Below are 25,276 nucleotides of genomic sequence, written 5' to 3' on the forward strand. Positions count from 1 at the left end.
CAAAATACCCATTGATCAAAGAGGAGCTCCCAAGGGAAATAAAAAAGTATATTGAACTGAATGAAAATGAAAATACAATATCAAATTTGGGGGACACAGCTAAAGCAATGGTGAGAGAGAAATTTATAGTACTAAATGTATATGTTATAAAAGAGGAAGAGTCTCAAATAAGTATTCTAAGCTCCTACCTCAAGAACCTAGACAAAGAAGAGATAATCAACCAAAGAAAACTAAAGAAGCAAACAACAAAGATGAGAACAGAAATCAAAAGCGCATAACTACAGTCATCAAAATGGTATGGCATTACTGATGGAGGGATATGCATTTATCAACACAATAGAACAAAGAACCCATAAATGGACCCACACAATTGTACCTAACTGGTTTTGGGGAGTTGGAATGGCCATAAATTGGCAACATGGGGGTCTATATAGTAATAGAAATGTTCTGTATTTTCCTTGGGTATTTTGACTATATCCTGGCTATGATGATTTTGTAGAATGATTCCACTGGAGGAAAGAGATAAAGGGGACACAGTCTATTTCTCATAACTGAGCATGAATCTGCAATTATCTCAAAATTAAAAAGTTAAATTAAAAGCATTTAAAAGGCATGGGAGCAGGTTATATATGGACTTAATAAATGGACATGAGTAGACAGCTTTCATTTAGATTTTCAAAATGCCTTCAAAAATGTGATAATGTTTGGGTAATAGGACAATACAGTAAGATTTTCTATAGAGATTGCTTATGATATTTGTAATAGTTTAGATTTTTCACAAAGTGTTTTTTTAGTTCACAAAGTGTTTTCACGTATGTTATTTCACAATACTAACAATATGATAAGATATTGCACCCATTTTACAGATTAAGAAACAGGTTCTGAGACATTATATGACCTGAAAATTTCAAAGAAATCAGGTGACTTGACTTCTCTTCCATTGTTTCAATGGACATTGTTGTTCCTAAGATAGAAAGGCATAGAGAAGCCCTGTCTTTAGATTAAGATTTTCTAACATCATCAGATCGACCAGTAGGGCTGGATAATTCTCTGTCATGGGGGCTACCCCTGTCCATTGTAGGATGTTGAACAGCATCTTTGGCCTCTACCCAGTACATTCCAACAGCACATCTCCTCCAACTATGTGACTAAGAACAACGTCTCTAGACATTGTCAAGTGTCTCCTGAAAGGCATCATCATCCCCAGCTGAGAACCACTGCTCTGGAAAAAATGTTTGTCTTTAACAATGTATAATCTATAACATAATATTTGTATTTTAATCTGTATTTTAATATTTGTAAGTTGTGTTCTGGGGCTAGTGCCAACTGGATAATTAGATAATGATTTAGGAATGTCTGAAAGTCACTTAGGTTTTGGGTTTGACCTCTTAGCTCAACCCCTCTTCTCATTCAAATTCTATATTGGGAAACCTGGGAATCTGTAAGATACATTGGGATTAATGTGCTATTTAAGCTCTTGTGACATCAAAGAAAGAAAGAAAGAAAAAACCTCAGTAAGGCTTTGTTCTAAGGATAATCATGCTTAGGAACTGGGTTTTGAAAGCCATTTAGGAAACAAGGCTCTTTAGGAATCTTCTGGCCTTTTTTTCTAAGTTCCTCTCACAGACCCATACAGGCTTTTTCTCATAGCTGTTTTTTCTGTCTTCTTTGGTCCAATGAGCCAATATTCTCTGGACTCCCTAGTTCAAGTTCCCATGACATGATTGGTCAGAACTGTTCATTCTCTCTCATGGACTCTGAGGCCTAAGGTAGTATCAGATGCCACCCTGGCTCAGTCCAGGCCCACCTTAAGGACAACCTGTGAATCTCTGAGCATATTTCTGCAGGAAGTTGTTGAAAACGATAAACTTTATCATTCATGTGTGACTGGTATGGCTTCTCACAACCACATCATGAGCTCATGCTTAGCTGAAATTGAGAGAGGCAGTAAAATAGTTTCTCTTTTCAAAGATCAAGCTTTCTAGAACTTACTGGAATATCGATAAAAGCAGACACTAAAGTGAAGTTAAATGTCTTAGTTAATAGGCTGTGTTAAAGAAATTTGCTCTTTGAATAATCCAGAAGTAATTGTTGCATATGTTTTCTCCATTTCAAAAATCTTGTGTTAACAGACAATGCAGATGATCCAACAGATTCCTTTTAATGAGGTGACAGTTGAATTTTTCACACTTCAGTCCCAAGGTGTCATGGTGTCTTTACACTTAGTATTTGAGTTTTCTGAGAGGTTTAAAATCCTTAAGAATAGGGTGGGCATGGTGGCTCAGTGGCAGAGTTCTCACCTTCCATGCCTGAGACCCGAGTTTGAATCCTAGTGCCTTTCCATGCAAACAAACAAATAAATAAATAATCCTTAAGAATAACAGGGACTATATGAATGTGAGTCATCATCATTTACACTTAAACTCATGGATCGAGACAGCCTTCGCAAATTACAACAGAAAAGGTGTCTCTTGTTTAATGTGCAAAGTGAGAACTTGCTGATAAAAAGCTTTGCAATTGCACATAATGTGAACACTAAAGCCTGGAGATGCTTCTTTTATGAATAATTTAAACACTTCAGCTGAGTCAAGTTATTCTTTAAAGGAAATTATTTTCACGGTCATGTTTAATCATTAGTAATTATGCTATTTTATTTTATTACAGGTGATGTATGAAATTGTTGGAGCAATTGAAAAAAATAAAGACTCCCTTTCACAGAATCTTCTATTTGTAATGAAAAGTAAGTCATCGTCTCCCCCATCCCCCACTCATGAAAATGCCACAGATTCATTATTTCTCTATCTCTGAACACCACCCTATAAAATACGCCACCAGCTAAAGGATAATTGAAGTATCTTTTGCATTCTAAAGGCCAAAATAATAAGGTATGAATCTTGCCACACTATACATTGGTTAAAATTTAATTTGAAATCCTGTAGAAACCATAATTTAACTAAGCTTTTAGCAGATAGAAATGTAAAACACCTTTACCACTTTAGTGGTATGAATATAAAAAAGCTTTTCTGTGAAGACTAATCAAGATGAATATGGCTTCCAAAGTTATTTAGGCTACAGCAGAGTGAATTTCATTACTTAGGATGACTCTAGAGCACAACTAAGAGTGGTATTTTATTCCTATGTATCTTTCAGTTATAAAGTACTAAGGCTCACTAAGTAGTAGGAGAATATAAATTTTAGTATGTATATATAAATCTATGGCTCCTTCTACTTAGTGAGCCTTGTATACATATAGTACAGAATATAAATACAGTACAGAAATATATATATGTATATTCTGTGTATATATATGTATATATGTATATATTTCTGTACTATATTTAGAAAAATATACTATATTTACAAATAGAACAATATAGTATATTGTATATTATCTATATATAATATAGTATATATTAGAACAATATATTATATTTTTAAGTAGCATACTCCTCTATATAGTATATATGTATGTCTATATGTTTATCTGCATCTACAGCTAGTAATCCATATAATTCTGTCCCCTCCAGTGATTATTAATGGGAATTCTGCAGTGGTTCACATTTTTCTAATAACCTTTTCACTGAATAAAATGCATCTTTTTTGTGTGTGTCCTAAGTTGCTCTAAGTGAAATAGAATCATTTATCTTTCCTGGGAAAAGGATCATATGATAGCATTTCATGAAATAGTTGGATGCCTTTGAGCTGGAAATAAGACATCCATATGAGAGCTTTTGCTTAAGGAACATATTTGCCTTAAATCACGGTGGCACAGTTGCAATAAATTGTTTTTCACAGAGGATTACACTGCTTGCCTCTTGGATCTTATAGTTATTATGAATTCTCTGAGACTAGTGACAGAAATATGAAGTTAGGATAATGTGTACACTGAAATAATTAAAACAATAGATCCTTTTGATTATCAACTGGAGATACCTTCCCTCTAAGTTTTCAATTATTTGAACTCTAATTTATAATGCACTTCCTTTTAAAGCCAGGATTTTTATGAATCTCTCTATATAAATTCTTTTAGAAGTTGCCACAATGATGTCTTCTCTATTTTTGTTTATCATGATGATAGAAATATTCATCATTTTGTACTTTGCTCCTGTACTTCTCTGCATATATGCTTATAAATTGGGGGCACCTAGGTTAGATTATCCCATTTTACAGTAGGAAAGGACATCCTGTACCATATTTATAGAGCCCACCAAGGGAAGCTTCCCACGTCAGTGTGTGTATTTAGTGACATGATAATAAAGGCCTACAGTCAAGTGATTCCATGAAATAGGACAGGTAATCCAGAACTAGACCCTTTACCACATGTCTCTGTCTGTAGTTCTGAGAGTCAAAAGGGTGGCAGAATTTTTCTTTTTATATCGCAAGGGTACTGGTTTGCCCTGCCATGCACTCCACTGTGCTTGGGACTCCAGTGTTAGGGGTCCCAGTGCCAGATGACATCTGTGTCGAGAGGATGACACTGACCTGGTATGTCTTTATACAGCTTGATGGAAAGATTTGAAGGAAAGGCAGATATGGTTCAGTGGTTCAGTTACATGTTTGGGTCTATATTTATGCCTAGTTGCTTGCTCACTTGTTTTAGATTGATTTAAGGCTTTTTTTTTTTCCTTATTAAAGAAGTAGCATTTTATTATGTATCTCTTGGTCCATACATACATAGTCGTGCTATAAATGTAAATGAAAAACATTATCTACTTAAACAGGCCGTGGCACGTTTATTGTTAAATTGCTTATTCTGAAAAGAAATGCAAACTCAAAGAAAAGTTGCAAAATGAATACAAAGAACTCCCATGTACCCTTTTCCTAGACAAATTTCTTCTTTACCTTTCTTTTGCTCTTTCCTTCCTTATCTTTTCTTTCTCTCCCTCCCTTCCTCTCTTGCTTCCTCTCTTCCTCCTTCCTTCTGTACATTTGTGTGTGTGCATGTATTATCTTAACCATTTGACAATAAAATGCATGTCTCTTTATGCCTAAACTTTTCAATATATATGCTAGTAATATATAACCAAAGGAAATTATCAGAATATTTAATACTAATACAAAAACAATATTTTATCTAGAGTCCACTATTATTTAAGCCAGATTCTGTATCAGATTTTACATTTACGTTTTACATTTTACTAATGTCTTTTATAGAGCTCCCTCCACCCCCATTCAAACCATTCATTGCATTTATTGTCATTTCTATTTAGTCTTCTTTATTCTGGAACAGTTCCTCAACTTTTCTTTGACATTGATATTTTTTAAAAATTACGGGCCAATTATTTTGTAAAATGCCCCCCAATATATGTTTATGTGATATTTCCTCATTCTTAGAATCAGATCATGCATTTTTGGCAGGAATAGCACAGAAGTGATATGGTATCCTTTTCAGTGCTTCATATGGAGAGGAAAATGATGACAGTTTGTCCCATCATTACTGATGTTAACTTTGATCTCTTTATTACAGTGGGGTCCATCTGATTTCTCAAATTGAAAGTCATTGTTTTCCTTTTTTAATTAATAAGTAATTGATGAAAAAGAACTTTGAGACTATGTGACTATTCCATTCCTTATCAAATATACACCCAATAGTTTTGCATACATTAATGATTCTTGCCTAAATCAATTATTTTTCTTATAGTTACAAAATTTTAATTTTTATAGCCCCATCATTTCACTTATAGTGGCATTCTGCTGTAAAAGCTTTCCCTTTTTCTTTATTAGCTAATTAATGTTTTCATTATTGTCATGGACTCATGGATTTTTTTCAGTGAATTATAGTCCGTTACTGTCATAATTTTAAACCTAAAGATGTCCAAGATTTGGTGACCTGAGACTTTTTCAAGCTAGATATTATATCCTTTGACACATTCTCAGGATTTTTAAAATGCTTCCTTATTTACTGGACTTATAAAATGTTCCCAGATCATCTACGTTCTCTCAGATACAGAATTAACCATTTGTCCAAGAAGCCCTGGTTTCTTTTAATGGAGATTACTATTAAGAAACACTAAATTCTGGCAGTTGGGCATGCTTATTGTTACTGGGGTATCACTACTTCTAGACCCTCTCAGAACTAGAAAAATTAATTTATAGATATAGGTAGTATATAGATAAAGCTCTGTTTATTAAAACTATGATTTTATACTACTCTCACTAAATTCAACCCAACACCACAGGTTCTTATTAGTCTTCCTGCATTCCATAATTGAATCTCCTTTCTCTGACAGTTCTCTTTGGCTCCCTGTTTGCTTATTAATGTGGTGATTTTTCACTGAAAGAAGTACAACATGTATACTATGTCTCCCCAGTTCTACATTTGGTCAGGCAAGATAAATCTGAACGTAAAAAGGGTAGAATCTAAGATGCTCTGCCCCTAAACACTGATAACTCTATCTATGGGGCTAAGCATGATGCTAAATGATTTCCTTACATCATTTCACATTTTAGTATTACCTCAATCCTCAAGGTCATACTGCCATCCTTGTTTAGCTGAGGAGGAAACTGAGGCTGTAAACTGTCTAGGTACTGATGTAAATAACACAGAAGATGTTAATTCCAGATCTTTAAACACAGTATTATATTGCTTTCATGAGGCTATTGAATTTGTAAACAAAAAATTCACTAACCCATGCTCTATTTTCTTCCTGAGGTGTCCAAAAAAGAGTATGGCCCCAGAATTATTAGGATATGTATAACCGAACATCTAAAATATATCAACCTGCTTATACTCCACAGCTTAATTAGATCAGAAAAAGATGTACTTCTTTTTCCTTTCTTTAACCTTAATAACTGCTGCAAACGAGTGAGATAAAGTCTCCCATGGGTATTTAAAACTACTCTGAGATAGGTTAGATCCTGGAGAACTATTTTCCTGGAATACAAAAATTGGTAACAGTAACCGTAAGTCTTCATGATTTGTTCAAGTGAAGGGAAACCCTTTATGTATAAGCAAGTACAATTTGGTTCAGACAACCAAAAGAGTGCTAAGTGCTACAAAGCTGGAGAGTGGAGCACCAAGCACTCAGATAGAGGGAGGGAATTCCAGGATGAGGAATCCTGGCTAAAGACACTGAAGGTCAGAATTAATCAAATGGTCTAAATAATAGTGGAGGAAGTAAAATAGGGGCACAGGGAAAGATAAGCTCTTCAGTCCACTACAGGCAAGCGTGTCTTCCACTCTGTTTTAGTGGTTAAACCATTTGGATGAGGAATAAGTTTCATACTCATGTAAATATAATGATTTTGATGCCACTTACAATATCCATTTATTTATTTCCTAGCTAGTGAAAATGTCGTGATCAATCATTTGTTCCAGTCGAAACTGTCACAAACAGGATCCCTCGTATCTTCCTATCCCTCCTTTAAATTTCGAGGACATAAATCTGCCCTGCTCAGTAAGAAAATGACAGCTTCTTCAATTATTGGAGAAAACAAGAATTATCTAGAGCTTAGTAAGGTAGGCGTTTTTGTGATTCTTGCTCGGTCGTTTTTAGGTTTGCTTAGTACATTGGCTGCCTCTTAGAAGCACAATACCATTTTTTTTAAAAATCAGATAAAAGAAATTAATATTCTAATGGAAATAATTAAAGGAAAATATGTCTGCTTTCTGTATAACCATCAAAAAGAGTACAATATATGACAGTGCAGTATACTGAAAAGTCAATAGTAAGTACAGTTTTAGTACTCTTATTGGTTGTCTGTGCAACATCCTATTTATGTTTCATCTCTATGACTGTCTCTTTGATGAATGGGAAGTAAAACTTCAGGGGCAGTAGGTTTAGAGAGAATAAACTTAGCTTCCTTATTCTGTTGACACTAATCACTTCAGAGGTTTTGGGTCTCTTAACAATAAATTGTAGTTTCTTTTACAGACATAATATATTTTTCAGTAATAGAATGTTTTTACTGTACATTTTGTAGATTCTTAATTATAAATATTAATTTTTAATGTCTTTGTCCCATACAAGTTTAGTTGTATATATAATCTAATGGTTCTAGCTATTTGTAAAATAGAGCTAAATGCTCAATAAAAAGTTGGTAGGAAGTATCTACAAAATGCTTTAGGTTTCTTAAGAATTCAGTGCTTGATTGTATCTCAGTTTGCCCTGCTTGCCTCTGCCAAAACTACAAAAATGGAAAATGTAAATGGAAGGTGTCCAGAACAGTTGATTTTAGAAATTAGGTTGCTGTACCTTGCTGGAATGCATTTTTAGCTTACCAATTAAAATAAAAGAAAAATTTAAATCATCTCAATTTTAGAAGAGTGACTGAAATTTGATAACGTTAGAAATGTGTGCATGTGTGTGTGTGTATTAGTTTTGTGTATGTATTTAGTCAGTATATCCAAGAATTAGGGATCCTTTGATATGGTTGCCCCCGAAGTGGATGTCACAGGAATTCAACCTCACTGCATAGAGAATGGCACTTTTAACACACACACACAAAGACAGATGATTACTCTTTGTCTGGAAGTCCTCTATTCCTAGGGGTTTCCCTAAACCTTCTGGCCCTTCCTTTCTCAGTCATCATGGCAATCAAGAATAAGAAATCACCACACACCTCTAAATTGTAATTTTTAGCCTTAATTATTAAACATTATGAAACATAGAAGCCTTAGTCTTTTCCCTAAAGAACCACAAAAGGGAGATAATTCACAGCAGTTCCTCCACCCAGAAAGCAAAATTGAGTGTCCAATTTCAAGTGATGGGGATTTATTTATTATGATTATTCCTTAAATGTCCCCCTGTTCCTCAAGGGAAAGTTCCTATCACTCCGTATTTCTCCCCTTCAGCCTATCCCTGCAGCATCTGCCCCTGTGACCCAGAAAGTACAGGACTTTGCCCATTCCTTAATCATCACCCTAAGCAGGTTATTTGTTGAACACAGGTTGGTCCTGCACCAAAGCTCTTCATTTTACCTTCCATTGTCAGTTATAATTAATCATTTCAGCTTGATAGTTCATCTAAATGAAAAGAAATGAGATATTGTCATATTAGCAATAACACTAAATTGACAAGAATGTTTTATCAGAAATTTTTCTTATGGCAAGAACTTTTCATACTAAAAATAAAAATTATTTTAGATCAATAGATATAATTGGTCTAAGTCTGTATGATTTTGTGAAATGTAATATTATGTTAGTGACCAAGGAACCTTTTAACTACTGGTGGAATTAATTACTATCTGTCCTTTATTTCTTTACCCATTGCCCTTACAGCCACTGACTTCTTTTTTCTCCATTACCATTTAGACTTTGCTACATAAGGAATTTTTTTTCTTTTAAGAACTGTTTATAGCTACTTTTCAAAGAAAACCACCTAGTTTCGTTTTTCACAGATAGGTAATAATAATTCCATTTAGTATCTTAAAATATAGAAAAAATGAGGGAAAAAATATCAGGGTAAGAAAATATTAAATCATACAGCCATCCAATTATTGATTGTAGTTAAATTTAAGGGAATAAACCAATGGTTGCTAAAACATCAAATCTTTGTAGCATAAAATAGTATTTACTTACCCCAGAGTAAGCTACATTTCACAGTAAATGTAGACAGTTTGTAATATAGCCTGTATACTATAGTGAGCTCATTGAACCACTAAGAGATTCAAAATCTCTGTCTATTTATTCTCAAATTAAAATGGATGCAGAATATTGGTAGATGGGATTTTTACAACAGCCCTGTACTTGAGAAGCTGGCAGTAATAGCTTATTTTGCACATGGCTGACAATTTTCCCAAATTATAGTACTATTAGAGAAAATCATTTTGTTACTGATTTGAAAATCTATGCTTTAAGTCTATATTTGCCTGTAAGTGACTTTATTTGGATAGGAGAGTTAATATTTTTCTACTAAATAAATGAAAGAGACTTGCTTAATTTTTTTTTCTTTTTGTTTTCATTACAGTTATTAAAAAAGAAAGGATCCACTCCACTTCTTCAGAGACTAGAACGGGGACGTCCTGTCACCGTAGCAACACAACTCAGGGTAAATGATGTTTTCAGATTTCACAAAATTAAATTATGATTGTATCAGTTGCAAAGGATATGCATAACATCATTTTCTACTCCACTTCCAACTCTCTTCAGTACCTCAGGAAAAAAAGTGAAAAATAAACACAGTGAGTGAGTGCTAAATAAATAAAGAAGGCATGGATTGAAGATAAATATTTTTATTTTAAAAATGCTTTATATTTTCAGTAAGTATCTTCTTTGGAGAATTAGTTGGGCTTTACTTCTCTCCTTAGATATCTCTAACAGATATTATTGGAAAACTTCAGAAGTGCTCACCACACTTTATTCATTGCATCAAGCCCAATAATTCAAAGCTGCCAGATTCTTTTGATAATTTTTACGTGTCTGCTCAACTGCAATATATTGGGGTCCTGGAAATGGTGAAGATCATCCGGTATGGATACCCAGTCCGGCTTTCCTTCACAGATTTCCTTTCAAGGTAAATTCTTCTGCTTTTGAAACCTTGTTGCGTCAACTGTTCAATGTCATTATTTGCATCAACTGTTGCATCAGCTGTTCAATGTCATTAGTTAGCAATATTGTAGCAGGATCTTCTCTTTGCTTTTGGGGGTTGCTCCTATTTTTATACTCTATCTCAGGGAAGTAAGATACTCTGGAAAAGAATAAAATGCACTAACAAATCTTATATAAAATGTCACTAAATTTTACCAAAGATGTCACTTTACATTTTCGTGTTCACGTAAAGTCGTGAATTTACTTGGATTTAAATAGTTATAAAATTGTTGCTTATAAAGTTTACTTGAAATTTATTATTTAAAAGAGGAATGTTTATATGTGATTATTTTTTTCCTCTTTATCTATGAACAAAATAGTATTTAGATCAAGGGTTTGCAAACTGTTTGTGTGTGAAATCTGGGCGGCCACCAACTGTTTTTGCAAATAAAGCTTTATTGGAGCATAGCCACAGTCATTCGTTGCTTATTTTCTGTGGTTGCTTTTGCACTACAAGAATTATAGAGACCATATGGCCTGCAAGGCCCAAACTATTTACTATCTGGCTCTTTTAAGAAAATGTTTGTTGACCCCTAATTTAGAATATGTTTGTTGACCCCAATTTAGATAAATTCAGCTTAAAAATATACTATGCAGGGGGTAAAAGGGAAGTTAAGTGGTAGAATTCTCACCCATCATGAGGGAGACCTGGGTTCAATTCCTGGCCCAACAAGCAAACAGACAAACAAAAACCCAAACAAGCAAAAAAATTGAACAAAATGGTGCTGCAATAATGGGGTACTGACATGGAAAAAGAATGAAATGTGACCTCATCGTACATCATACAAAAAAATATATATATATATGTATATATATATATATATATATATATATATATATATATATATATATATGCATGTATGTATGTATGTATGTATTTACTATGAACAAATCGGTGGGTTAATCACTAGGAGAAATCAGTATAGTGTGGCTAATGTTTTATGCATGTTAGCCCTTTTCCCACAGTACCTTTATCCTAACCATTTGGAAACTCACCCATAAGCAGCAGCATCCCTTCAGGCCATTTATTTGTCCATTGACATTTTCATTTAATCAGAAACCTTAGTCTGCTTTAAACAAATTTCAGATACTCACTGATGAACCCATTTTAAAGAAATTAGTTAATGTATATTGGTTTAGTTTTCAAATAGATGCTAAGCAGCACTATTCTCAAACCAGCCTTTAGTTCAGATACTGTGGCCATACATTCCGTAGCTTGATGAAATTCACAGCTTTGGTAGTCAGGTAAATGAGTATATAAATGACAGCCACTAAGTGCTATTAATGGTTGGATTGTGTGCGAAGTGTTATAGAAGCATAAAAAAGAGTCTATTTGGAATCAGAGAAGGGTTCTGAGTAAAACTAGTATTAAGCTTGGAAGGGTAGATTTGGAAGTTGTGTGGTCTAAGTAATGAAGTATATTTATAGACATCTAAAAAAATGAAGATTGGGCAAAAAGATAAACAGAATGTATTTGATAATATTATATCAATAAGAAGATTAATTTTAAAGATTATAAACATAGGTCTTTGCTAAGGCCAAGCTATAAAATATAATAGGATATAAAATTATTTTGAAATATTTTATTAGTAACATTTTTGAAATGTTAGTCAGGCTTCTCCTTCAACTATTTTTGCAGCAAGGTTTAGAACTTAAAGATGTTAGGCATCAGATACATTAATATTTCTCATTTTCATCACTGTACTGGAAATAATTTGTCAGAAAAATCTCACTGATTTTGATAAATGATCACCATAGATATTCTAATCTATTATTCAATGTTCAACCATTATATTAGAACAATCATAGATTTCCCTGTGTTATAAGATTTTTGAAGAAAATAATTAATCTTGGACTATTATTAAACAGGTTTTAGGATGTAATTAGTGTTTTCTGAGAATAAAAACTTATTTTAAAGGTACTATAAGAAAATTATCATGAAAAAGGCAAGGCTTTACAAACATGCCCTGTATTCCCAAGTACTTGGAAATTCTTTTTGGATTTTCCACCACTGGGATTATCAATGCTATCAGGTTTATAACTGCATCCTGTATGCACTTCCTGTGATTTCTTCCAAAGTTCTAATCAGTTGTTCTTAACCTACGGTCTGTGGTAGGGCTTTGGAATCCAGCTTCTGAAATTGTATTGGCTTGTGTGTGTGTGTGTGTGTGTGTGTGTGTGTGTGTGTGTGTGTGTGTGTGCATGTCTGTATTTTGTCCTAGCAAGAAAAGTACATTCTTTTCATTTGAATCTTGGATAGAACCATGAAAGCTTAAGATATACCAGCTTCTTAAATTGATGTATAAAAGAGCTCTTATATTTGAAAGTGACATAACATTGAAAGAATACTGGCCGTATGGAGTAAAATCAAGATTTTGAAAGGTTTTGACAAGCTTGTAAATGTGAAGCCAAACCAATAAGATACATTTCAACGTGAATAAATATAAAATCTAACACTTACAGTTAAGAACTAGTTGTACAACTACAGTATGGAAATATCTGTTTGAGTAGCCATTCATCAAAAAATATATTTTAAAATTTTCCCACTAGAAGTTCCATGAGCCGCTAGTGTGAGGAAGATGATAAACAAAAATAAAAACAAAGCAAACAAATCAGTGTCTGCAGCCATTTTGAAATATTTAGCCCAGAACAAAGGGTATAAAATTCAGATTAGGGCTAAAATTCTCTGTTTAAATTTTACAACATGTATTTTCCAAAAGTAGTATTTGTTCACTGTACAATTTAGTAAATTTCACAAAGACAAAAAGAAAATAATAAACATCATATGTGTTAAAATAGATTGAGCCATCTATTTTAAGTTGGAAAGTCTTCAAGAAAAAGACAATAAAGTCAGTCATGTAAATGATTTGGGGTATGGATATGTTTAACCTACAGAAATATTTATTTCAAATAGACAAGATATTCTTGTTTAAAGACCTAACAGATGCTTATGATCAGGAAGTGCAATTCCTCAAAATTTCATTCTTCTTTTTCAAGATGGCTATAGCTATTTCAGACTCTTACCCTTCCATATAAATTTGGTGATTGGCTTTTATATTTCTGCAAAGATTATTGTTGGAATTTGTATTGGGATTACATTGGGAATCTATATATTGCTTTGAGTAATATTGACATTTTAACTGTATTTGGTCTTTTCAATCCATGAGCACATAATATCCTTTCTTTATTTAGGTATCTTTAATTTCTTTTAGCAATATTTTGTGGTTTTTCTGTGTAGAAATCCTTTATATGCTAACTTGATTTATTCCTAGGTATTGATTCTTTTAGTGGCTACTGTGAATGGATTTTTTATTCTTGATTTCTTCGTCTGATTGTTCATTACTTGTGCATAGATACACTACAGATTTTTGTGTGTTGATCTTGTACCCTGCCATTTGCTGAATTCATTTATTAGCTCTAGGAGTTTTGTTGTTGTTTTCAGGATTTTCTGTATATAGGATCATATCATTTACAAATAGAAAGAGTTTCACTTCCTTCTTTCCAATTTAGATGCCTTTTATTTTTTTTTCTTGCCTAATTGCTCTGGCAAGAACTTCAAATGCAATGTTGAATAACAGTGCTGGCAGTTGGCCACACTTCTTATTTCTGATCTCAGACATAAATGGTACCTTATTAAAATTAAAAACTTTTATTCCTCAAAGGAATTTATCATGAAAGTAAAATGACAAACATGGTAGAAAGTATTCGTAAACCATATATCCAATAAATGATTAATATCCAGAATATATAAAGCAATCCTTCAACTTAACAAAAAAAATACAACCAAATTAAAAAATGGGCAAAAGACTTGAACAGACATCTCTCCAAAGAAGATGTTAAAATGGCCAGAAAGCCCTTGAAAAGATGCTCAGCATCATTAGCCACCACAGAAATGCAAATAAAAACCACAAGATACCATTCCACACCTATTGGAATGGCCACTGTTAAAACAAATGGAAATATCAAGTTCTAGAGTTGATGTGGAGAAATAGGAACACTCATTCATTGCTTGTGGCTGTGTAAAATGGTGCAGCCATTGCAAAAGACAGTTTGGTGATTCCTCAGAAAGCTAGAACTACCATATGAACTAGCACTTCCACCATTAGGTGTATACCCCAAAGAATTGAAAGTGGTGGCTAGAATGGGTATGTTCACACATATTCATGGCCGCATCATTCACAACTGCCAAAAGATGGAAGCAACCCATGTCCCTCAATTGATGAATGGTTAAATAAAATGTGATATATACATACAATGAGATATTATTCAGCTATAAAAAGGAATGAAGTCCTGATACATGCAATAAAAATGGATGAACCTTGAAGACATCTGGTTGAATGCAATACGCAAGACACAAAAGGGCAAACACTGTTTGAAACAGTGAGCAAACTCATAGAGTAAGAATCTAGAATATAGGTTACCAGGGGACCTAGTGGGGACAGGGAATGGGAAGTTAAGGCTTGAAATGTACAGGGTTCCTGTTTGAAATGATGGAAGTTATTTGGTAATAGATGGTGTTCATGGTAGCAACATTATGGATGCAATTGACAATACTGAAATATATATATATATGAATAAGATTAAAAGGGGAAATGCTAAATTGTAGATAGAGTAATAGAATAAAAATGAGAATTTTATGCGTATTAGTTAGGGTTTTCGAGAGAAATAGAATCAACAGGAAACATTTGCAAATATAAAGTTTATAAAAGTGTCTCCACGGGAATGCAGAGTCCAAAATCCGCAGGGCAGGCTGTGAAGCCAATGATTCCGATGGAGGTCTGGACGAACTCCACAGGAGAGGCTCACCAGCCAAGACAGGAAGAGCCTGCCTCTTCTGAATCCTCCTTAAAAGGCTTCCAGTGATCAGATTAAGCATTACTCATTGCAGAAGACATGCCCCTTTGGCTTATTACAAATGTAATCAGCTGTGGATATAGCTGACATGATCATGATTTAATTTTATGGAATGTTCTCATCACAACAGACAGGCCAGCACTTGCCCAACCAGACAAACAGGTATCACCACTTGACCAAGTTGACACATGAACATAACCATGGCATTATGGAACTCCACTACACAGTCCCCCCTAAGTTAAACCATGGACTTTAATTAATAGTACAATTATAAAAATATGCTGTCATCCATTGTAACAAATGTTCCACAGCAATGGAAGGTGCTGATGATGGGGTAGTATGTGGAAATCCTGTATTTTATGCATGATTGCTCTATAAACCCACAACTTCTCTAATTTAAAAAGTACACTGAAATTGAACTTTTTTAAAAAAGGGGGAAAGAGAGATGCTTATGAATGAAATAATAGACACATTGTCTCCTACTATAAGAAAGAACTGCAAAGTTGAGCATTACAAGCAGATATATTAACCTTGGCTATAAGAATTAACTTTGTGCTTATGTTGATGAAGATAGCTCTTAATCTGCCACTTTCTGTTCCCTAGATGAAATTGATTAATATCCTTCAAAGATATTTGACCTGTTAATGAGTATATATTTTCCACATATTATAATTTAGGTATTAAAAGTGAACTCTTCCACACTTTTCAATATAAATGGTCTCTGGGCCAATGAGTTTAAAACTTGAGTACATCCTCTGCTTCTCTGTATGCCTTGCAAATGAGATGCACACTGAAAATCGCTGCTGCTGCGGGAAATCTGCTATAGGCTTCGATTGTCCAACATGCAAGTGCTGTTACTTGGGGTGTTTCAGCCACTGCAGCCCTTGGACCTGCTGCTTCTGGAAGAAAGTGCTTGGTAAATGTAGTGTGGTCTGATTGTGGTCAAGCAAAATTTGCCTTCAGCACCAGTTCCTCAAATTATGTTTCTGCTGTCACCCAATACATGCCCTGTTTTAAGGGTACGGCTGTTGTCAACGGAGAGTTCAAAAAAACTAAGCCTTGATGACTTTAAGGGGAAATATCTGCTGCTTTTCTTATATCCTTTGGATTTCACCTTTGTATGTCCTACAGAAATTGTTGCTTTTAGTGATAAAGCCAATAAATTTCATGATATGAACTGTGACATTGTTGCTATTTTTGTGGATTCCTACTTCAGCCATCTTGCCTGGATAGATACACCAAGGAAGAGCAGCGATTAGGGCCACGTGAAAATCTCACTCTTGTCAGATTGAGCGAAACAGATTTCCCGAGACCATGGCGTGCTATTAGAAGCCACTGGTCTTGCACTAAAAGGTTGCTTCAAAATTGACCCCAATGGAGTCATCAAGAATTTGAGTGTCAGTGACCTCCCAGTGGGCCAAAGCAAGGAAGAGACCCTGCGTTTGGTGAAGGCATTCCAGTTTGCGGAGAGAAGTCTGCCCTGCAAACTGGACACCAGATTCTCCTACAATCAAGCCAAGTCCGATTGCTTCAGAAGAATACTTTGAGAGAGTGCATCCGTAGATCACCCCGTGTACATCTGCTGCTTCTCACTTCTCACACCAGAGAAGAACCATAACTTGGAACCCACTTTTAGCATTTCAAGGATGATTGCATATAGAAGGCAGAAAAAAAGGCATTATGCTTTTATTTATAAATATTACTCTAAGGGGCTTTTTAAACTTGGTTAGTTGCTGATCTAAGGAGTTCTTTATTTGTAACATTCTAAGGGCTAGCTCTTTTCTATAGAATGTCTATTTTGCCTACTTCTTAGATCATGTCTTCAGTGGGAAAAGGAAATGTACTTTTTTCTTAGCCTTACTTGAACCTTTGTGTATACCAAAGTAGTACAGCAAAAATTTAAAGCTTCTGATCGAGGGTCCTGAGATTTTCTTCTTTAATTTCTTTGTATTAAACTGAATTTTCAGACATCGAAGATCGTAGTTTCAAGTTGTTAGCATCAGCTGTCTAATTTAACTCCTGCAGTGGATGTGTATATGATTAAAACAAATGTGAATCGCATCTGAAAACACTAGAGTAACAGTGATGTACCTGAACATACACGATCCCATCCAAGGTTTGTAGTTAACATAGTTATTTTACTTGCTAGTTGACTTAGTGTCCATACTTCTAGATAATGATTGGGTATAATTATAAAAGATATTTATTGAGTCCAGGGATTGCATTTAAAATTACTGTAATTTCTTTATTGAAGTATTCCATGGGAAGTATATAATAAAAAATAAACATTTTAAATTTTTTTAAAAATTAAAAAAAAAAAAAAAACTTGACTACATATGCATTTAAAATAACAGATTATCAAGCTTCATCCCAGACCTTATGAATCAAAATCAACAGGGTGTTTGGATTCTGGGACCTTGTGGTTTAAAGGTCTGTAGCTGATTCAGAATTAAGAACTGCTGTCCTAGTTAGGAATAAGATGAGAGTCTACTGATAGACATCTGGTCTCAGAAGTTCACAGGCCTTGATAAATTCTAGGTTGGTTGTCAGAAGTTTTTTTTCTTTTTTTACTATTGCCTAGAACAGTGGCTCCAATTTTAGTGTGCACTACAATCTTCTGGAAGGCTTGCTAAAACACAGATGCTGGGCAGCATTCCCAGAGTTTCAGATTCATTAGGTCTGGACAAGGTCCCTATGAATTAGTATTTCTTACAAACTCCCAGTTGGTGCTGCTGGTCTAGATTCAACCCTTTGAATCTAGAACCTAGAATATCTAGTCACTTGGGGACAATGTTGTTTTTCATCATTTTTCCCCTCCCAGCCAAGGGTTGTAAATATGCTAATACCTTGCCAGTCAAAGTGACTTGGAAATGCAAAATTGCAGACCCCACCCCAGATTTACTGAATTAGAATCTGCAAATGTGTGTAAGATTCTCAAGCGATGTATGTGTAATTGAAGTTTGAGAAGTATTGTTAATGGATCCCAATATGGGGTAAGAAATAAGATTCATTTCACTCTGAATAATTTTTTAAGTATATTTTCTTCTGTTTATTTTGTTAGAGTATCTTAGAATCATGGATCATAAAGTTCTGCATTAAAGGATTAATTAGTAGTTCACTAGCTCCACCCTTTCCTAGCTTCTCCTCCAGAGAGCTCTCATTCCACCAGGACTGGGTGGAGAACATGGACAAATACACATGTATGTATGTAAATACATGTGCACACATGCATGTACATATCAAAATTATTTTTAAAAATCATTTTTTATTTTTCCAAGTCTAATTTAACATGTGTAATATACCAGGATGGATCCCTGTTAAAATAGTACATGCAATTAATATTTTTTAAATTAAGGAGAATCTTTATATGTCTGCATCTCTTCTAGGTAGAGACCATTTTTTATTCAATCATAATGCCTGTGGATAGTATTTGTTCAATGAACGTTTTCATAGTGAACCTGGCGTTTGAAATGAATGGTTATTCAAACTAAAGTACCATTTCTGCTTAATAGAAATATATTGTATGAGCTATTGTCATACATTATTTTTAAAAAAAGCCATGGGGTGGGAAATGTTACTTTTTGGTAAATCTATGCATTTCTTCCACTGTCCCTTATTTAAAAGAAGATGAGAATTTTTTTTTTCTCATCATCCCTACCTGCAAAGGTATATCATTCACAATGAGATTATTTTTCTCAGTGAAAATTTGCCACCATCTCTCTTAAATGAAGGATGCTGGTCCGGATTAATGTACAAAAAAACACTGATAAAAGAGAAAGTATAAATGTCTATAGAACTTGAACAAAATGCAATCACATAATGTGACATCTAGAAAGCATATCATTTATTTCTTGAGTATTCAGAAAGCTTATCAGAACTTTGAAATGTTCCCAATCAATGAAAAATCCTCATACAAACACTCCTGAAGGTTTGATTTAATACTAATTTTTGGTTGCCAAATACCAGATCTCAGAATTTCTCATTCTTATGGTAAATATTTATTTTCTGTTCATATCTCCTTGCCTTAACCATTAGAGAATAAAAACCTGTGAAAGCATTTGTCTTTAAAAAAAAAAAAGTCCAGTCTTCAAGTGTCAGCTTATTTGAATAGTATTTATTATTTCTGAAATTCAATGTGTCAATAATGTTGATAATGAATATTTCTTTGGAATTTGTAAGAGAACAATGATGAGACTAAAAATATGCATCATGGTATTTGCTTTAATAGATGTTCATCATTCTGTGTCTTTCTAATTGAACCTAAAGAATGACCTTAATTAAGAGGACCCATTTTCATTAAACTTAAAAGTATGCTGTTATCCATGCAGGAAACATGGGTTCAATTCCCTAACAATACATCCCCCCAAAAATAAATAAATAAATATTTTTCAAAAGTATGCTCTTTGATTTTTTCCTTTCTTAATAGTGTCAGTCACTTCAAAGTGTGATGATAAAGATTTAAAGTCTTTGCCACCCCTGGAAAGAGAATTCACAAATTTGAATATATAAAGACCAATGAAAGGGGCAGGCCACAGTGGCTCAGCAGGCAGAGTTCTTGCTTGCCATGCCTGAGATCCGGGTTCAATTCCCAGTGCCTCCCCAAGAAAAAAAAAAAGGCCAGTGAAAGGAGAAGCATGGACCAAATTTATATATTCAAATCTTGATACATAATCAGCCTACCTAAATTTATAGATATGTGTTTATTTGGTATAAATAGGTAACAAGGCTGGACAAGTTATGTTTGGAGGTTTTTATTATTTTGTGCATGTTGTTTGATACTTCTTGTACTGATGGAACAAAGTATAGTTTACTTGCACATATGCAGTTTCAAAAACTCTGTGGCTTTCATTACATAATCGTATCATCCTTTGCACCTTTTCCTACCTAGTTAGTGTTGACCTGCTACTCATGATCCACTCAGGTGTCCTCTCCTTTGAAAACCCTTTCATGAAATCCAAAATCAGTTTGTGTCTCTTCTTTAAGCTTAAAAAAGGCCTTGTTTATAGCTCAGTGTACTTATTATATGCTCATTAGCTCATAATGGAAATATCCACTTATATGCCAGTCTTACCCACTAGACCAGAGGAAAACTATAGCCCATACTCCAAATCCAGTCTGCTACCTGCTTGTGTATGACCTGGGAGCTGAGATTAGTTTATTTACATGTTTTAAATGTTTCATTTAAAATATTTATGTAAATACCTCCATGATAACCTCGTCATGCCTCTTGGCATTCAAATCCTAAATATTTACTTCCTGACCCTTTATTTATTGCCTACTGTATTATACCATAAACTCCTCAAATAAGGGCTAGGTATTGCATTCCTGAACTCTAAAAGAAGGCTTGTTAAAGCCTCCTTGAGCAACTGAGGAGAAAGGAGGAAATATTAACTTTCCCCATCTGGGAAATACCTGATATTCTCGTAAGCAGTAGGGACAACCAAATCAATAGGCTGAGCCCTCAGTCTTGGGTCGATTCTATGAAACTTCCTACAAAGGATAGGCTAAGCCTACTTATAATTATACCTAAAAGTCACCCTCAGAGAACCTCTTTTGTTGCTCAGATGTGGCATCTCTCTCTCTAAGCCAACTCAGCAGGTGATATTCACTGTCCTTCCCCCGCCCCCCAGTGTGGAATGGGACTCCCAGGGGTATAAATTTCACTGGCAACATGGGACATGACTCCCAGTGATGAGCCAGGACGCTGCATCATGGGATTGAGAAAGACTTCTTGAAACGAAAGGGAAATAGAGAAACAAAATAAAATTTCGATGACTGAGAAATTTCCGAGTTGAGAGGTTATCCTGGAGGTTATTCTCATGCATTATATAGACATCCCTTTTTAGTTTATGGTGTACTGGAGTGGCTAGAGGGAAGTAACTGAAACTGTTCAACTGTGTTTCAGTAACCTTGATTCTTGAAGATGATTGTATAACTATAGAGCTTTTACGGTGTGACTGTGTGATTCTGAAAACTTTGTGTTCTAATGCTCCTTTTAACCAGGGTATGAACAGATGAGTAATAAAATAAGGGATAAATAAATTAATAACAAATAGAAGGGGATAAGTAAATTGGGTAGATTGAAATACTAGGCAATGGAGGTGGGGGTAAAGAGTATGGGATGTATGAGTTTTTTCTTTCTTTCTTTTAATTTCTTTTTCTGGAGTGATGCAAATGTTCTAAAACTGATCATGGTGATGAATATGTAACTGTGTAAAGATACTGTAAGCCATTGACTGTATACTATGGATGGATTGGATGTGTGTGAAGATTTCTTAATAAAAATATCAAAAAAAGAAAAGGCCTGTCACTTACTGATTATGCTCCTGAACTGAACTCTATGAACCAGAACTAAAAAGGTGAACTGAATTTTTTCTCTAATGTTGGTCTGATTATTTAGTTGTGAGATCTTTTTCTGAAGGCTTTGTAAAAGTCAATTCTCACTAAATCAGTAACAAAGAACTCGAATATTAGTGGTTTGTAAGAGCAAAGGGTTATTTGATTGTGGTTTAGCAGTAGCTTACCTCAGCTGTAATCAGTTCTGATATTTTTCTTTCTGGGATCCAGGCTTAAGGAATAGCCCAGATCTAAGACATGCCCTTTCTTTGTTGTAATGAAAGGAGAAAAGGCTGACTGTTGCAGCTTCTGCTGAGATGTGATATATCACTCTCCTGCATTCCATTGGTTAAAATTAGTCAACTGGCCAAGCCCAAAAGCAACAGTAAATACCTTCATAGGGAGATACTTAAAAACACATAGCAAATAGTGAAAGTGTATAATCTTCTGTTCCAGCTGTCTTTTGGTTTGTATCAGACCACCCCAAAACCTAGGGACTTAAAACACAACTTTACTATTCTTTCAACAGTTCCATGGATTGACTTGGCTTAGTTTGGCAGCCCTTGCTTCAGGGCCCTTCTACATTTGCAGACATACACTAGGTGAGGTTGGAGTTATTGTAAGCCTCAATTGGGCTGGATATCCAACATGAATCCTTTGCCATGTAAGAACACAGCCATGATATTAAATTGGGTGTGAGGAGAGGGATGAATGAAGGCACACTTCAGTTTATTAAATTTATGGCTCATATGACTGATGCACTGATACTCCTCCATATGGCCTCTATCTCCAGCAGAATAGCCTAGACTTAGCACAAGAGTCAATAAAGGACACTGCCAGTGCTCTTAAAAGCTCGGGCTGGCACTGGTATAGCATCATTGCTGTTGGATCCGATTGGTCAAAGCAGTTACAGACAACCCAGATTCAAGGGGTGAAGGCATATTTGCCATATCTTTAATGGGTTGAAGGAATTGATGGTGGCTAACTTTGTAGATAAGCTGCCGCATCTTCTTAAAATAAGAGGGTACAGGTAATTGGGAGCAATAAAAAAATCTTCCACAGTCATGCTGATAAATATGAATAATTGTTATTTTCATGTGTTCCCAATAAATGTGTATTAGTTTGAAGTTCTTAAAAATACAGCACCAAAACTTTTTTTCCCATTTTTAGAATTGAAGGAAAGAATGTATGAGATAGGGCTGAAGAAAATGGTTTTGAGAAGGTATGTTTAATACCATCCCATCTTTATTTCCAAAGTTTTCTCTAAAATTCTGTATGCTTGTGGCATTATAATTAATACAGTTTTTCAGTGGTAATCCTGAACTATGTCAGATTTGAATCATATATAGCTCTTCTCTTCTAAGGGTGCTAACCCTCTAAGTTTTCATCTCCTTCCAGATTCAGAATGGAAATCTTTTGGAATAACTCTAGTTCCTGGGTGGCAAGCTTCTGTGGATCATGTCAAGCCTGTCATTCATTTAAAGGCTTATTTATGGTTGGCAGGAGAAATTAGGACAACATAACTAAATGGAGAGGTTTACTATTTAATGAGGCCAATTTATTTGGAAGAGACAGAAGGACTTGTCCAGTAATACCACTGCAGTGTTTCATATTATGCTTGGCATGGCTGGGAATCATGATCTGTGTTTCTGGATTGTTACTGGATGAAATCCCTATTGGAAATAGTTTGAATCATTTAGCTTGTTTAAATGGCACAGTTGTTGCTGAAAGGTCAAGCCATGAGACAACACAGCCATATTAAATTGGATATGGGGAGAGGGATGGAGGGAGGCACACTTCAGTTTATTGAATTAAAACAAATGGGCAGTTGCTACCCAATGAAACACTCACCAGAGTCACAGATCTGTGTTGAATCTTTTAAAAATTCTGTCCTTGCATGGAAGTAATGCCAGTTACTGTCAATGCATCTTTAATAAAAATGTGAATTAATAAAGTCAGAAGCTATTAAATATTCTAAATGCTTTAATTGGCAACAGATACATTTTCTGCAAGATTAATTTTGCCAAGTCTAACCATGTTCTTTCTGCTGTAACTATTCTGCATGATGGGCTGATTTTGTAAGGTTTCATGAAGTGTGGAAGGAAAGAAAGACCTATAACTTTTCAGTGAAATATAAAATAGAAGAGAGAAACTTAAGTAACAAACTTCTAGAAGTCATTCACAACTTAAAATTAAATAAATCTCAAATTGGAGTTTGTTGTATTACTCAATTGATTAAGGAACTTAACTTCTCCCATAATCTAGTCCAAGGGTCAGGAAATTTTTTAGGTCATATTGCAGGCTTATTATAGAAAATATTATAGGCTTTTGGACCATAAGGTCTCTGACTCAACTACCCAACTCTACCTTTGTGGCAGAAAGCAGCCAGAGACAATGTATGAACACATGGGTATGGTGATGTTCCAATAAAACTTTATTTATATGAACAGGCAGTGGGTGATTTGGGCCCAAGTACAGACAACCTTGATGTAGTCACATTCACCCTCTTTCAGAGACAGTCCAAAAACATCCTATAGAACAAGAGATTGATAATGAAAGGAGATTTTGATGTATGCGTTCATACCTGGCTCGGTTCCTAATTTCGATTCTACTTTGCATTCATTCATTCATTCATCATTCATTTATTCATTCACTCTGATCTTAAACAAGGATTTTACTGAAGGGAAACCTTGATATGATTTGGGAGGGCTTCAGCAGGAGCAACAGTGGCAGATGTGATCATCAGTGGCTGCTGCCCTGTGCTAACAGCCAAGCACTCAACTCCCTACTTTACTGACATTTTCCTTTTCCTCCTAATAATCTCTCTAGTAACTGCTCTTGTTATACAGAGATTACTTATTACATAACTAATAATTGTCAGACTATTTAATTGTACTTTAAGTAACACTCAGTATTTACTAGAAACCGGGCACAATGCTAACTACTTTACAAGCATAATCTTATTTAATCCTTGCAATGCCCCTGTGAGTTGTATTGTTATGATCAATCTTTTGGCTGGGAAAACTGAGATTACAAGGACTTATATACAGATCCAGAGATTGGCGTCTCATTTCTCAGGGTGGTCTTAGCCACCAGATGATGCAAGATTTGTACTGATTTTGGCACAGCTCCAACGCAGGTGCCCTTTCCACTTTTTCCACTATAAGGTGCCTCCTTCTCCACATCTGATTAGTATCAGTGTCCACAGAAAACAATGCAGGAGTGCTAGAACATCAAAATAGCATCAAAGAGGAAAAGAAACTCTGGAGATTTCTCAAATTGATGATGGGGCCATCACTCTGGATTATCACTGCTCCATTTCCTGAAAAACAAAAAATCCAATTAATTTAGCTGAGGTTCATGTACTACAGTTACCCCTCACTAGCCATTTTGCAAATTAATGCAATGGTAACAAGGCAAACAGTGGGTGAAATGTGACTGACTCAATCATGAGCTCTAAAAAATTAGCTCAAAATATAGTAAGAACGGTAATCTCTTGAAAATGAATAATAGTATTTTAATGTCAAAGTACATAAAATTGTTTTTTTAAAAAGCTTT

The 25,276-nt window shown here is 34.7% G+C and overlaps 1 protein-coding gene and 1 pseudogene across 8 annotated transcripts in view; both read left to right on the forward strand.

Annotated features, from left to right (window-relative positions):
* Nucleotides 1-25,276, forward strand: part of MYO16 (myosin XVI) — a 717,568-nt gene that overhangs the window by 554,435 nt on the left and 137,857 nt on the right. For all 8 annotated transcript variants that reach the window (XM_077158660.1, XM_077158661.1, XM_077158656.1 and 5 more), the window contains 4 exons: nt 2,665-2,740; nt 7,284-7,459; nt 9,909-9,989; nt 10,249-10,454. In XM_077158660.1, the coding sequence (XP_077014775.1) occupies nt 2,665-2,740; nt 7,284-7,459; nt 9,909-9,989; nt 10,249-10,454 (539 nt within the window). The remainder of the gene's footprint in view (nt 1-2,664; nt 2,741-7,283; nt 7,460-9,908; nt 9,990-10,248; nt 10,455-25,276) is intronic.
* On the forward strand, nt 16,161-17,041 carry LOC143679661 (thioredoxin-dependent peroxide reductase, mitochondrial pseudogene; annotated as a pseudogene).

This window comes from Tamandua tetradactyla, chromosome 4 (assembly GCF_023851605.1).
Source record: "Tamandua tetradactyla isolate mTamTet1 chromosome 4, mTamTet1.pri, whole genome shotgun sequence".
NCBI lineage: Eukaryota > Metazoa > Chordata > Mammalia > Pilosa > Myrmecophagidae > Tamandua > Tamandua tetradactyla.